The 14,424-nt window shown below is 44.1% G+C and overlaps 1 protein-coding gene across 23 annotated transcripts in view; it reads right to left on the bottom strand.

Annotated features, from left to right (window-relative positions):
* Nucleotides 1-14,424, bottom strand: part of ADAR (adenosine deaminase RNA specific) — a 38,510-nt gene that overhangs the window by 23,861 nt on the left and 225 nt on the right. For 4 of the 23 annotated variants that reach the window (XM_072732440.1, XM_072732438.1, XM_072732439.1 and 1 more), the window contains exons 1-2: nucleotides 14,012-14,151; nucleotides 12,833-12,923 (exon numbers count right to left, since the gene is read on the bottom strand). The exons of 4 other annotated variants lie outside the window; for them this stretch is intronic. In XM_072732440.1, coding sequence (XP_072588541.1) covers nucleotides 12,833-12,865 — 33 coding nt within the window. In that variant the 5' untranslated portion in view covers nucleotides 12,866-12,923; nucleotides 14,012-14,151. Of the gene's footprint in view, nucleotides 1-1,327; nucleotides 1,428-12,788; nucleotides 12,924-13,996; nucleotides 14,353-14,424 lie in introns of those variants that run through there. 15 more of the 23 variants (XM_072732455.1, XM_072732437.1, XM_072732453.1 and 12 more) reach the window with 8 other exon arrangements.

Consider the following 14,424-nt stretch of genomic DNA (forward strand, 5'->3'; position numbering starts at 1 on the left):
TCAAGATCTGCTTGATGAAGCTATTACCTCCTAGGAAAGCCTCACCTACTCTGGGTTGAGGAGTGGGTGCAGTCTGTAGTTCCTTGTTTTGTGCTTCCCCATGACTCAGCACTTACCCTACTAGAGCACTTCTGCCATCCTCTGAAAATGCCTCATTTAACAGAACTTGCCAAAGCACCTAGTGTGTGCCATGTGAAGCATTTGGCACTGAGGATATGCCTTCTCTGCTAACAGCCTGGTGGTGAAGAATGGCCCTCAGCAAGGATCACAATGCTATGGTTATGTATCTGCCTTGAGCGACTTCTTCTCCAAGCAGGGAATGGGTGTTCTACATCCTCACACCCCCCCACACACAGTGACCTTTAGAGGGCTGGTTAGGTGACTAACAGACTACTGGGTAGAAAGAAAGGAATTTCCTAAGAAGAAACTGTAAAGACGGGCAAACCGACAAAGCGGTACAATCTCACTGTGTCGGGGAAATACAAGAAAGGCCACAGAGAGTGACTGCCTGTCCCCTAGAGAGGCACCTCCACTGTCGGATTGGACCAGGCCAGGCAGGGGCCAGGGTGCAGAGCAGCCCCTTATCACTATGGGAAACCAGTTTCCCACAATGTAGGAAGGTGTGAAGATTCACTCCCTACAGTTCAGCAGTTCCACTTCCAGACCTGGATACATGTACACAGAGTTCAGAGTTACCTTACTTGTAACAGCTCCCAGCCTGGAAACATCCCAAATGTCCATGAAAAGTTAAATGGCTGAATGGTGGCACATGCTGATGACAGAGTATTATACAGCAGCAAATGTGAAAGAACTGTAACCCCAAGCAGTAAAGTGGGTAATTATGAAAACGTGACAGTGAGCGAAAGAAATCATGTACACACTGGTTCTACCCACATGAAGTCCCAAATGGGGCAAACCTATAGTAGGCACTGCACAAAAGCCAGGATGGGATTACCTCCAGGGAGGAAGGAATATCCTGGGTGCTGGTGATATTCTAGTTCTTGACATGGGTGGTGGCTACGAATACTGGCTGCTTTCCCATAGTTCACTGAGTTACACACTTGGGCTTTATGCACATTTATGCATGTATGTGATACATTTCACAACTGGAAAAGGTTAAAAACAACAATAGAGTCTCCCTAGTGTGTTTCCAGCCTGTCTCCCTATGTTCTATTTTCCACATAAGTAAAATGTGGTAGGTCTTACCTCTGTTTTCCTGCCTTGGGCTAAGCAATCCCACAGCCTTTGATCCTTCCACAATAATGGTCTAGAAAAGCCTCCATCGCAACTACTGTGCGATCCCCACTGCCATCTCCATCCCTTTTACCTGCCACAGGCTGCGGTGCAGAAGGGAAGATGTGCTCCCCGCTCCCTGCTCCCGGAGAGGCTGAGCATGCACTGTCCTTCACCCCCAGCAGCTCCAGCACCTGCAGACAGTTTACCTCATGAGTATCCATCACCCCTCAGTGACTGCTTTGGCTCCCACACAGTTGTGAGGCGGTGATGTCAATCTTTGTGCTACCCTATTGTACGGACTAGACAAGTTGGATGAAGCACTTTTAAAAAATTAACCAAAATACAAACAAGCCAAAAACCTGCCCTCAATCCTGTAACGGTAATTCATAGGCGCCTACCTTTCCCATGCCTCCTCTGGGAAAAGAGCACCATGAACACCCAGGTGCTCCCTCTGGGGCCCATGAATGTCTGCTTGGGAAGTACCCCAAATGCAAGTCTTCCTCTGCACATACCACCTAGGGCTACTTTCTAGCAACCACCTAAATGAGTTACCATAGAAAATAAGGTATGCGTAAAAAAGCCCCTCCCTCAGCATCTGAAAGTCTGGCTTCCCCATCTGGCTGCTGGCTCCCTGTGTGCCTCTGTGGGTTGTACTTCCCCAGCGATGGGGAAGGAGGTGTTATTGGTTGGTCTGCTGGGCTGGCTTTAGTCTCCAATCTCTGCTGTCTTTGTTTTTGAACTATAAATGTTAGTCTGGCTTTGAAATGATTAATTTGGCTTATTATGTATAACCTGACTGTGTGCAGGGAGGCATATTTCCAACAGTCCTTTTACTCCGTCATTTCCTATAGCCAGACTTTATGCACATATAGGCTACATCTAACTGAACCATCTATGTCCCTTTTGTATGGCAGACATCTGCAAACTCCTTCAATATTTGCTCATATAGCCATGCTGCCACACAAATGTACTGCCTGTGAATGTATGCTACTTAGCTTGCAAACATGTTATTTTAAAAAAGTAATAAATTACTAAGTTACTTTTAACTACTACCGCATCATTTATTTCCCAACAGGACATGCACATAAATAAACTCCTGTTCTTAAGTCCTAGGAAATCCATAGTAAGTAATTCACAGAGCTACGAATACTAGCTGATTTCCCATAGTTCATTGAGTTACACATTTGGGCTTTATGCACATTTATGCATGGATGTGCTAGTGTTTATCCAAAATAACCCACTTGCTTTGATAACCTGTAAGACTTTCTGCTTGTAGATCGGTGACTTGTCCAACAGCTGAGCAGTGCTCCGCAACTGTATTTATGCTGACATCTGATGTTAATGACTAGACTGGCTTTTGAAGTTGCAATAAGGTTAAGAGATGTCTCAAGTACCCCAGAAGACACGGACGTCTCTAATAGCACTTCCACTAGCAGGAACTGCCTGTACCAAATCAAAGTTGGGTAAATGAAAGAAAAGTGGTATTTATCAACTATCTACAGGCACCAGGCATTGTGATAGCAGGTGTTCTCATACATGAAAGATACAACATTAGTAATAATGTCAAAACCATATAAGAATAAAGGCTACCAGGCCTGTGCTAAATATTTCACATGGAAGTTTAAACCATTCATGTATATTTAGTCTTCTAAAACTCCACAAGATAACCTTCTTGTGACTTTATGCATCAGTTCCTGACACTTTCAATCTGTCTCTCCCATGCCAGACTGTCCTGGCACATGCCATGTGACTGACTTCCAGTCTGGCTCTGGCTGACACAGGGAGTTTCAGCTACTGGCCCCCATCTGGGCTCTTCTAAGTCAGGGTCCATGGCAGAAGGGGGGGCTCCCATTCACTTCTGACTTCTCTTCTTCCCTAGCAGCCAGCCTATAAGTGGACGGACTCAGTCCCAGCTCCCAGCAAAGGTTATATCCCCATCTCACTGCCTGTATGAGGCAGAGGAGACAGGTGAAGCCTTGTGCTTAGGCAGACCCACGATGCCCCTCAGTTCTGCATTGTTTCGTGGGGAAGAAGCCTAGTTACCAACAGCCAATTGCTGAGCAGTCCTTTGCCGAATGGTCAATTCCCTGAATGACCAATTTACTAAATAAGCAATATGCTGACTTCACTTTTTTCTTTAAGCTCTCTAGTCTTAGCTGAGCAGTTTTTAATTCCATCTTCATAACAGTCTTAGAAGAAATGTACTCTGCCCGCCTCCTGTTGCTGTAAGAGCTGAAGACTGAGGAGGAGACTGGGAACCAAAGGGGCCAAGCTTGAGAGGTTCTTGTAGACGCTCAGTGGACTGACTTTCTGGACACTGCACTAGAGCCCTTTGCAGGTGTCTACAGGGTCATTCCCAGAAGACATAATTAAGGCTTTGCCAGCCTGGCCTTCAGCATTGACAAACTCACAAGAGAAGGGATGTGGAGAGAGATTTGAAGAGGCTGACCTTGAGGACAGGAGTGCTACAGCCACAAGGCAAGCAATGCAGGCAGCCACCAGCCACCGGAAGGGGATTCTCATCTAGAGCCTCTGTAGGGGGCACAGCCCTATGACACTGTGATTTCAGCACAGTGATTTAATTTGATTTCTGGCCTCCAGAACTGTGAGAACAGTTTTCTGTTGTTTTGAGCCACAAATTTGTGGTAACTTGTACTACAGCTCCAGGAAATTACTACACCATCCTTGATGGTTGAGGCAAGCCAGGGAGCTCCAAGTGCAAAATGAGCACAGACCTCGCTCTCTGCAGCCAGGGACTTGTATGCCTGGGGCTGTCAAAGGAAAAAACTGAAACAGACCAGCTGTCAGAGACGACGTGCATAGCCATGATCTCCACTTTGTAGTTCAACCAAACAGTATACTTTTCTCATTACTGTGCAGCACAAATAGCATCTTTTGTTTCATTTGAAAAAATACAATAAACCAATAGCCAATATCATATTTAAAATTGGTAAAGGGCTGAGTGGGTAGCTTAGTTGGTTAAGTGTCTGCCTTCAGCTCAGGTTATGATCCTATGAGCCCATGTCAGGCTCCCTGCTCAGTGGAGAGTCTGCTTCTCTCTGTTTCTCTGCTGTTCCCCCGCTTGTGTTCTCTCTCTGCCAAATAAATAAATAAAATCTTAAAGAAAAAATAAAATGGGTTAAGCATTCCCACTAAAATGAGAAATAAGATAAGGAGGGCCACCATTACTACTATTATCTTATTTCTTCAATTCTGAGATGCACTCCTAACGTTTCTGATATTGTAATGTGAATTACAATGTGCAGTACATTTCATATGGTAGCCCCCAAAAGCTATTATTGAATCAGTAGCATGTTCTATGTTCAACAGTCTTAGAATGAAAAAAATATGTTATTAAAATTATTTTGGAGATTCTAGCGTATTTTGTAATGGAAAACAGAAATATGAGGTAAATTAAAATATAAAGAAAAAACAGATTATGTGCAGATAATATCAAAACTAACTGATCAGCAGAATGAAAAACTCTTAGAAACAATAGCAGTCAAGGAATATGGCTGGATATAAGAAAAATACACAAAACACAACCTGTTCCTTATATGTAGGATAAAAATACTATATTCTTAATAGCAAATAAAACATAAAAAAAAAAAAGGAGAGAGAAACATCTAGGAATACTCTCAAGAAATGTGAACAATCTACATGTGGAAAGGTATAAAACTCTGCTGAAGAATATATATCTTAAGTAGGATATGCCAACCCCAAATAGGACAGTGGAACAGCCTATGAATGCCAAGTAGAGCCAAATTAAATAACAGTTTACTGCAAAATCTAAGGAGCAGTAAGGAGTCACTATTTGACAAAATGAAGACAGTTACACTAATTAATTCATGGCAGTACCGGTATCATATAAGAATGGAGCTAAAGACTGACAGAGCAGAACCATATTCCCTAAATAGACCTCATTGTATGTATGGGCCCAATGCAGGACAGGATGCCAAAAGCACTGCAGGGGAGGAAGGGTATGTCAAAACATGGAGCTCAGCCAATTCAGAGGCTTTTTTGGGGAAACAATCTATTTAGAGCCTTGCCTTACATTAATCAGCCAGAATAAATTACAAATGGATTAAAGGATTATCTGTATTTTAAATAAAAACACTAAAAAACAAAGTATGTAGGGTTTATTTCATAGCAACGGAAGATATCAGAAAAGAGAAGGACATCTCTTCACTGCAGATAAGTTTTGTACTTCAAAAGATATGACACTGTTCGAAAATAAGTTTAAAAATGTATTAATAAGAGTGCCCGGTGTCTCAGTGGTTGAGCGTCTGCCTTTGGCTCAGGTTGTAATCCTGGGGTCCTGGGATCGAGTCCCTCATCGGGGTCCCCCAGGGAGCCTACTTCTCCCTCTGCCTATGTCTCTGCCTCTCCCTCTGTGTCTCTCATGAATAAATTAATAAAATCTTTATATACATATATATATATTTATATATACACTAACTAAAAATGAGAAAAGGGAACCACTATTACAATACACATGCAAGGTAGAGCTTGTGTGTGTGTGTGTCCGGTACTGAAACAAGATAGCACATACAGACACAGTGCTTAGAGGGTCCAACACTGTAGTTTATCCTTTAATCCCCAAAATCATCTATGAGAGAGGTACACTACTGTTGACCCCATGTAACAGAAGAGGAAACAGAGACAGACCAAAGGCCACAGAGGTTGTTCAAGGCAATACAGCCAGCAGCTGGCAGAGCCAGGACTCAGAGTCAGGCATTTTGGCTCCAAAGCAGGTGGTCTTGGCCACTACACTAAGCTGTCCCCACTAAAACTACAGTCAATAAAAAAGGTAATCACACAAATATACCAAAGTACAAATGCCTATCAAACACTTGGGAAAATATTCAATTATACTAATAACTAACAACATGAAAATGTAGTATGATTTACTTACATCATCATTCATAAAATTGGTAATAAAAAAATGAGATTACTCAGTGCTAGTTGGGGACTCCACGCTTACTTACCTTCACAATCTAATGTTGGACTCTAGGAATCTACTCTGGCTCTATCTAAAATATTCTCAGCTATGATTGAGTCATTGCCATCTCCCTTCTTTAAACCTTTTATGGCTACCCACTGGTTTTTGGATCAAGACCCAAGGTCATAACCAGGTCTGCAGAATGCCCCCACTTCCTGGCCAAACCTCCCCTAATCAGGCTTCACAAAAGATACCTTCCATTCTGTTTGTCCAACAGCCACAGAGTACTTTTGCAGCCTTGAAAAAGCCAAGTCACAGTTTTCTCCTCTAGTCCTGTCCCTATGCCAGAGGGCAGAAGCCATATAAAATCTATAGTACCCATAACCATAGGAAAGCTTTCTTCACAGTCTTTATCACAAATCACATATTTGCATGATCACTTAATTACTCATCATGTCTGCCTCTCCTGAGCAAATGTCTCATACTTCCATGACCCAGCTCAGTCCTCTGGCAATAGATGGTGCTCAACAAATATTTGTGGAATAGAGGGAGAAAAGGAAACAGCGAGGAGAGGAGGAGCAATAGACACTTGACTATACTGGCGGTAAGACCAATGATGGGTTCCACTGTTTAATGAAGTAATTGGACACTGTATGTCCAATGTCTTCAATGTCCATAACCTCAGTTCATAGTCAAAACCATTATATTTTTTAAACCATTATTATTAATAATGTAATCATAGGGGCTCCTGGGTGGCTCTGTCAGTTGTACGTCCAACTCTTGATCTCAGCTCAGGTCTTGATCTCAGGGTTATGAGTTCAAGCCCCATGGTGGGCTCCATGCTGGGTGTGGAGCCTACTTTAAAAAAAAGTAATCCTATTACTAGTTATTATTAGTAAAAATAATAAAATCATAAAAATCTACCTTGAAAAGAGAATTTGAAATCTAGTATGAAGACTTAAGTTTGCTATAGCATTGTTTACGATAGGAAACCACTGAGAACAGCTTTAATGTCTCCAACTGCAGACATGATCGTGTAGACGCTGGAACAGTATAAATTACACAACACACAAAAGTGGTATAGACAGTTAATGCCACGGAGAATGTGTAAATCATAGTAAAGGAACATAACATAAACTTGTAACTAGAGAACAATTTTAGCTTTGGGAAACAACAGGCCTAAGCAGCAGGTACTGCTGACCGCCTGTCCTCCTTCTGAGACAGCCCTGACTTGGTGCACCTTTCTCTGAGGCCAGGGTCCCTCCCCAGACCCAGAGGGAGGACTGTAATTAGTCTAATAATCTCCTCTTGGTGATTCCATTTTCTTGCCAAGAATGCATGTGACAGTTCTGGTTAATGAAACACACCCAGCTGACTGGATTCCTTGCCGTGAAGAGGTGGTGCCCTGAGAGAGCACAGCGGACGCAAGGACACAGGACACAGCTGAGCGGCTGAGGTGCCCCACGCCGGATGCGACAAATGTGTGGGTCAAGTAATACAGCACAGTACAAGAGACACCAATGTGTATGGACGTCGAGAGGGAAGATCACCAAGTGATCTTACTCAATTTTATAGTTTCCTACAATTTTCAAGTTTTTTGTTCTAAAGCATCTATCACCCCCAAAATGGGGGTGGGGAATCAGTAAGAATAAAGAGATAAATACAAATGGCATGAAACTTGCCCTTAAGAAGAAGCACAGTCTCGTAATGGAAGCAGCCATGTAAATAAAGGATTAAAATACTTGGTGCTAACACTGTAAGGCAGCACTTCATAGTTCTCAGTAGAGCTAAAATAAGAAAACCCACAAAAGCTAAATTGGGTGAGGACACAGGGCAGTGAGGCTCTCGGACACTGTTGGTTGTGACACGAATGGCCACCACTTTGGAAGTGGTTTGGCAGCTCCTCCTAAGGCACGGCATGCAACTGCCCTCACACTCAGCTACTGTACTCCTGCATACTTAGCAAGGAAAATACAAAGAAACAGCCACAGAGAGGCTTCTGTAAGAATGTTCCCAGAGCCAGGGGTAAAAGAGGAAAGTGGGAGCTGTGTGGTCTAATGGGTACAGAGTTTCGAATTTGCAAGAGAAAAAGTTCCCGATGTTTCATGATGCAAATGTAGATATACTGTTGCACCATGGAAAAGTTCCAAACAGTAAGCTTGGAAACAGTAAGACATAAATTTCAGGTTACATGTTCTGTACCTCAATTAAAGAAAGAAAGAAAGAAAGAAAGAAAGAAAGAAAGAAAGAAAGAAAGAAAAGAAAGGAAAGAAAGAAAGAAAGAAAGAAAGAAAGAAAGAAAGAAAGAAAGAAAGAAAGAAAGAAAAAGAAAGAAAGAAAGAAAGAAAAAGAAAGAAAAATATTCATAGAGCTTTATTCTTAAAAGTCTTCAACTGGACACAAACCAAATGTCCGTCATGTGATGAGCACACACGCTGGTGCATGTTTACACAGAGGGCAAGGTTTGAGCCCTGCTGAAGGAAGCCACACACAGAAGTGTGTTGCAGGATTCCACCGCGAGAGGCTTCAGAGCAGCACAACTCATCTGTGCTGATGACAGACCTTTGGGGACACTGATGACTATAGAGGGGCATAAGGGAACCTTCTGGGGGTGATGGAAGTGCTTTATTTTCCTGATCTGGATTGTGATTAAATGGCTAGATGTATTTGTCAATATTCATTGAAACATCTGTCTATTGAATAGAATTATATCATAATAAAAGAGTCTTAGGGAAATAGTGGGATGAGGGAACTGGAAGGGGGTAAACTCATTATTGCGGCTCCACAGGGAAAAGCTGCCAGTGGAACTAGAGCAGCAGCCACAGGTAAACACGACCCACATGGCAGTTCATGGGTGTGCTAACAACATCAATTATGAGAATCATACATACATTTCAACCTCAGCTTCAAGAAACAAGCTTTGATATTCTGACAAATCATTTTAAAATGATATATACACTAATGTAATGTAAAATAAAACATAGACCTTCATCTAATTCAAACTGATTTTATTTAAGACATTACACATATTTGCATCAAATATTTCGTTAAAATGGGAAATAAAACTGAATATTAGCTTTTTAAGGTAATAAAAAAAGCAAAACATAAAATACTAGAATACAGAATGAAGAAAAACATTTTAAAGCTTACAAGCAAAAGAAGAAATAAAAAAGTACAAAGTTTGTCTACAGAATAATGAAAAATAGGTTTTGCATGTTTAATGAAAAAGCCAAAAGTAGATGGCAAACAAATTAGAAAAATATTCACAGTAAATGAAGTTTTTTGTTTGTTTTTCTCATGAGCACATACTCAGGTTTTTTAGGGAATCTGTATAATTTATTTAAAAAATGCAATTAATAGACAAATATTAACTGAGAACTTAAAAATAGAAATAAAAATGGTAAGCATATGCAAAAAGAATTCAAACTCATCATAACAAAAGATGCAAATTAAAGCTAGATACTATTTTTCAATGTGGTGAAGATTTTCCTTCTTTAGTTAAAATACCCAATCCTGGAGGGTGGGAAGCCTGGGGCACCTGCACTCACTTTTCTAGAAGGGCGTCAGGACGACACCTGCAGGGGTGGGGTGCTGCAGGTGGAGGTTAAGTGGGGGCTTAAAAAAGAGCCCTCCCCCCTCAAGTCTCTCCTGCTACCAGAACTACTTGTTTGTGTTACAAGAAGAAACTCGAGGGAGTGGGCATAGCTTGGGTAGGGTTTCTGCCAGGGAAGGTGCAGTAACCAGGAAAAACGGATGTGCTCTGCGGGGTGCTGGGTACAGATGTGGGCGGAGGGGCAACCCCTGAACAACCCCTGTCTTGAAGGTCCCCTGAGCCACTGTGCTGCAGCCCCCATGGCAAGGCAGCTTTGCATCTTAGGGAGCAGTGGTGCAGGTGGCAGAAGGGGAAAGGCGGAGGGGCACACAGAGCCTGGCTGCATTGGGTGACAACCAAACCCACCAGACACAGTACAGACGGAGGTCTCTGTACCCATACACGTATACACATATGGATTTGTACATATAATTTCATTTCTTTAATGGCTGCCATTAAAACTGTAAGGTCAGGAAGGAGACACACAGCAGAGGTGGTAGCTCTACCTCTAGAGGGTGAGATGGGCTGCATGGAGGGGTCTCACTGCTTTCAGAATTTCCTAACTGGGTTTTTTTTTTTTTTTTTTTTTTTTTTTAAGATTTTAAGTACTCTACATCCAACCTGGGACTTGCACTCACCCTCAAGATCAGGAGTCACCTGCTCCTCCGATTGAGCCAGCCAGGCATCCCTCTAATTGGTATTTTTTAGCCTTTCTTGAGTGTTTTGGTATTTTAAAAAAGTTTTAAAGTTCACAACCCTTGTTCCCAAAACTCCAGTTGAAGAATGAGTTATTTATAAAAGGCTTAGAACAGTGCCTGGCACATTGTAAGTGCTCAAATTAATGTTTTAAAAATAAATTGGGAAAATCCTCCGTATACAACCCATCATAGCTTAAAGAGGTTTGGGTGGGGAGGGAAACATTTCATGGGGTTGAGCTTCAAGGTGGCTTCTCCTTGGGGCCTGACCCTTGGCCTCTGCAGGCACTTGGGGACAGGTTCTGCCTTTCCACGGTGGACCCGCAGGACTGGAGTTTACAGACATTTATATGAGAACTGTATCTATCATGCAGACTGGAGTCCTCATCAACACGATGTCAGCATTTTCTCCCTGTGGGCAGATTTTCATTCGTTCATTTAATAAACATTTATTAAGCACATAGTACGTGTCAGGCACTGTCCTAGGTCCTAAAGATATAGCAGTAAATGAAACAAAAATTCTTATCCTCATTATTTTCATAAGTTGATGTTTTAATGAGGAGAGATAGGCAATAAACAAATAAATACACACCAATTGGTTACAACTGTTAAAAAGAGAAATGATGCCAACTAAGGATGGGAGTAATCAAATCGACAACAGGGCTGTGTTCAGGTGTTTACCATGAACAGGGAAGAAGCCTAACTCATTGATGGAGGTCAAGCAAGGCTTCCGGGAGAAGCATGCCCTGAGTTCAGAAGGCAGTCATCGGACGAAGCAGTGGGGCAGGGCGGATGCAGTCACCGCATAAGTGTGGGACGGCTAGAAGGCTCAGGATCAGTTCCACAACACAGCAACAACTCAACGGACAAAACCAGGGGGGTTTAGTTCTAGTCGGAGGGCTCTGGAAGGGCTTCCAAGTGGCTATGAGTGTGGCTGTGCACAGGCATGCATACAGTAGTCATCCCATGTGGTTATGGAGGAGCAGATTGCTGCTTCATCCCAGGAGTGGACCTGTGACACAGATCTCTCCAACCATGGCATCCCTGTCGCCCTGGCCATTGTGATTAGTTACAAGGCAGAAGAGAACTAACTGTAAAGTCACTGGCTTGGGGCTGCCGGTGCTCAGCTTTTTTTTTTTAAAAAAAAAATTTTTTTTTAAATTTTATTTATTTATGATAGGCACACAGTGAGAGAGAGAGAAGCAGAGACACAGGCAGAGGGAGAAGCAGGCTCCATGCACCGGGAGCCCGACGTGGGATTCGATCCCGGGTCTCCAGGATCGCGCCCTGGGCCAAAGGCAGGCGCCCAACCGCTGCGCCACCCAGGGATCCCGTGCTCAGCTTTTTTTAGTGTGTGTAAAGAAAGCAGCAGGATAAAATGAGGATGATAATAATAAACAAAAAGGAGCAGAGAAAGGCAGGATCAGGAGAGTCTTCATGACATTATCTCAGCCTCATGATCCAGCCATGCCTGAAGCACATCTTTGGACTTCCTGGTTACATTATCAAAGTGAGGAAAGGGGAACTCTTTTTTTGCTTAAGTTAGTTTATGTTGGGTTTCTACCATTTGCAACTTGATTAACATACCTTTTTTGGGGGGAAAGAGATTCACTGTGCGTGTGGTTGTGATAGTGTACAGGGGAATGGGAGCCTAGATTATGTTAGAGTTTTTCCCACTAAGTTTGATAAAGACAGTGAAATAGGGGGCTTTCAGGCATCTGGGAGGGTACAGAGCAGCAATAACAGGTCCTGGGATATGTGTGTGTAAGTCAGTCTATATGGATGAGTAACATAAACCTGAGTTTGTATAACCCACTCTATAGCCTTAAGTCATCTTCAAACAGAGAACTAACACAGAACAGCTGATCAAAGACACCAAGAATATCATCTGTTTAACACCAGTTTACTATCCCCACATTAATGCACCTTGGTCACAGGTGTCTCCTAAATATTTAATGTTGCCATGTTGCCACCACCTTAATATTTTGAACTATTCAGCCTGTACCAAAAAATCATCCAGTGTTCTCCAGAAAACTCACCAGGCAGCTGGACCCATTATGGTCCAATTATAACAGATGTTAATGCAAAATAAACTGCTGTGTCTCAAGAGATCACTACAGATGCCGAAAGCTCAGATCCTCTTGTTCATATATTTGAAAACTCTAATCAGTTGATCATAGATAATAAGACCAATCTTGGTCTGAAATACAGCTTCAAATCTTTAAACCCACGTTTAAGAAAGATGGTAATATTATACTGTTACGGTATAAGAATGGCTAGCTTAAGGAAGCAATGGGTCTCATTCTGGCAGAAATAACAATACCTCAAGTTTTTTCTTCTTTCCACAGGTATTTGCCAAATACCTACTGTGTGCCCACGATCCCAGCACTGTGTGCCCATGAGCCTTTCCTTTTTCTCTGGGTGAAAAGGCCAAATCTTGGTTCACATCTGGACAATGCTGGGTAAAATGTAAAATAAAAGATAATTTATCACTGAACAATTTGAAATATTATTCTTGCAGCAAATATTGGCTCTCTAAACTCTGCTTATGCTTCCCTTGCCCCACTACAGCAGATTCACACTGCTAGGATTCTAGTCTCTGATAAATAACAAGACCCAAATTCCACACAGCCTGAGAAGCCTGGGTTCAAGTTCCAGTTCTGCTATCAACTAGTGTCAGGATTTGGACCAAGACTCATCTTCTGCATCTGGAAAATGGGGATATGCTTAGTTATTGTACTGTGTTGCTGGAAGTATTACATTAGCGGATATAAAGTGTTTGATACAGTGTCATGCACATAACAAGTGCTCAACAAAAAGAAGCTATAATTCAGAACATGAGGCCTTAGCCTCTTTCCAGTTCTAAAATTTTACAAGATCTCTAGTAGAGAGATTATGGGTTTTGAGATTCCTCCTTCTTCCACCCCCCCACCCGCGTCTGCTTCATCACATCCGGCAGAATGGCAAATACCCAAAACAGCAAAAAGTTCCCTCTCTTCTCCATCAGCTGTGCCAATGGGAAGCCTTCAGCAAGGGAGCAAATTCAAGTGCCTCGGTGCTGTGCCCTTCCTAATAATAGCTTGACACTTCAAATTCTGACAATAGCCCTGCAAAGTAGATATAATGACCCTCGCTTCCCAGGTGAGAAGGAGAAGTTAACTCACTGAACGTCACACAGACGGCAAACGGCAGACCTGACTGCACCCTTCATGCCCATTTCCACCTAGTCCTCCGCTTCCCATATAGCAAGCACGCCACTGCTCATTAAGTCAGGGAAAAGACCTTTCCGGGGCTCTGAAACGATGGGCACGAGCCTCCTTAGTAAAGAGAGGAGCTCGGCCATCCGATGCTCCTGCGCGCTGCGCTGCCCGTGACCTCCCGGCCTCCCCCTCCGGCAGCAGCCACCGCACAGGCCTGTGTGCCAAGTCCGCCACTCCGGCAGCGCGGCCTCCGCCGCCCCGGTCGAGCGCTTGTGGGGGCCCCCCGCCCTGCTCCGGACAGGCAGGTCTCCCAAACTCTGATATCACACACCTGCGGCAGGCTTACCCTCTAGCCGGGCCCAAGAATCACGCCGAGCCGGCGGAGGGCCGGCGGTGACGCAACCAGGCCTCCTGCAGCACCGCCAGGCCGAGGCACCCGGCACCGCGCTGGCCGCAACCCGCTGCGGGCTGTCGGCGGCGGACGCCCACGCCTGCCCCGCGGGAGGCCGCTCCGGGCTGCGGTACGGGCGCCAGCGGTCCCGGCGGGGAGGCGCAGGGCGGCGCGGCCCCGGACGAGCCCCAGGAGCCCCGCGCCAGCCGCGGTCCGCGCCTAAGGCAGCAGCGCCGGTGGTACCCAGCCGCTGGGCTGCGACCGCACGCGAGCCAGAGCATCCGCGCGCCCCGCACACACACGCGCGCGCACGAGCACGCGCCCGGACGCACGCGCACGCACACCCCCGGTGCGCGTCCCCGGCCCTC

The sequence above is a fragment of the Vulpes vulpes genome, chromosome 13 (assembly GCF_048418805.1).
Source record: "Vulpes vulpes isolate BD-2025 chromosome 13, VulVul3, whole genome shotgun sequence".
Lineage (NCBI taxonomy): Eukaryota > Metazoa > Chordata > Mammalia > Carnivora > Canidae > Vulpes > Vulpes vulpes.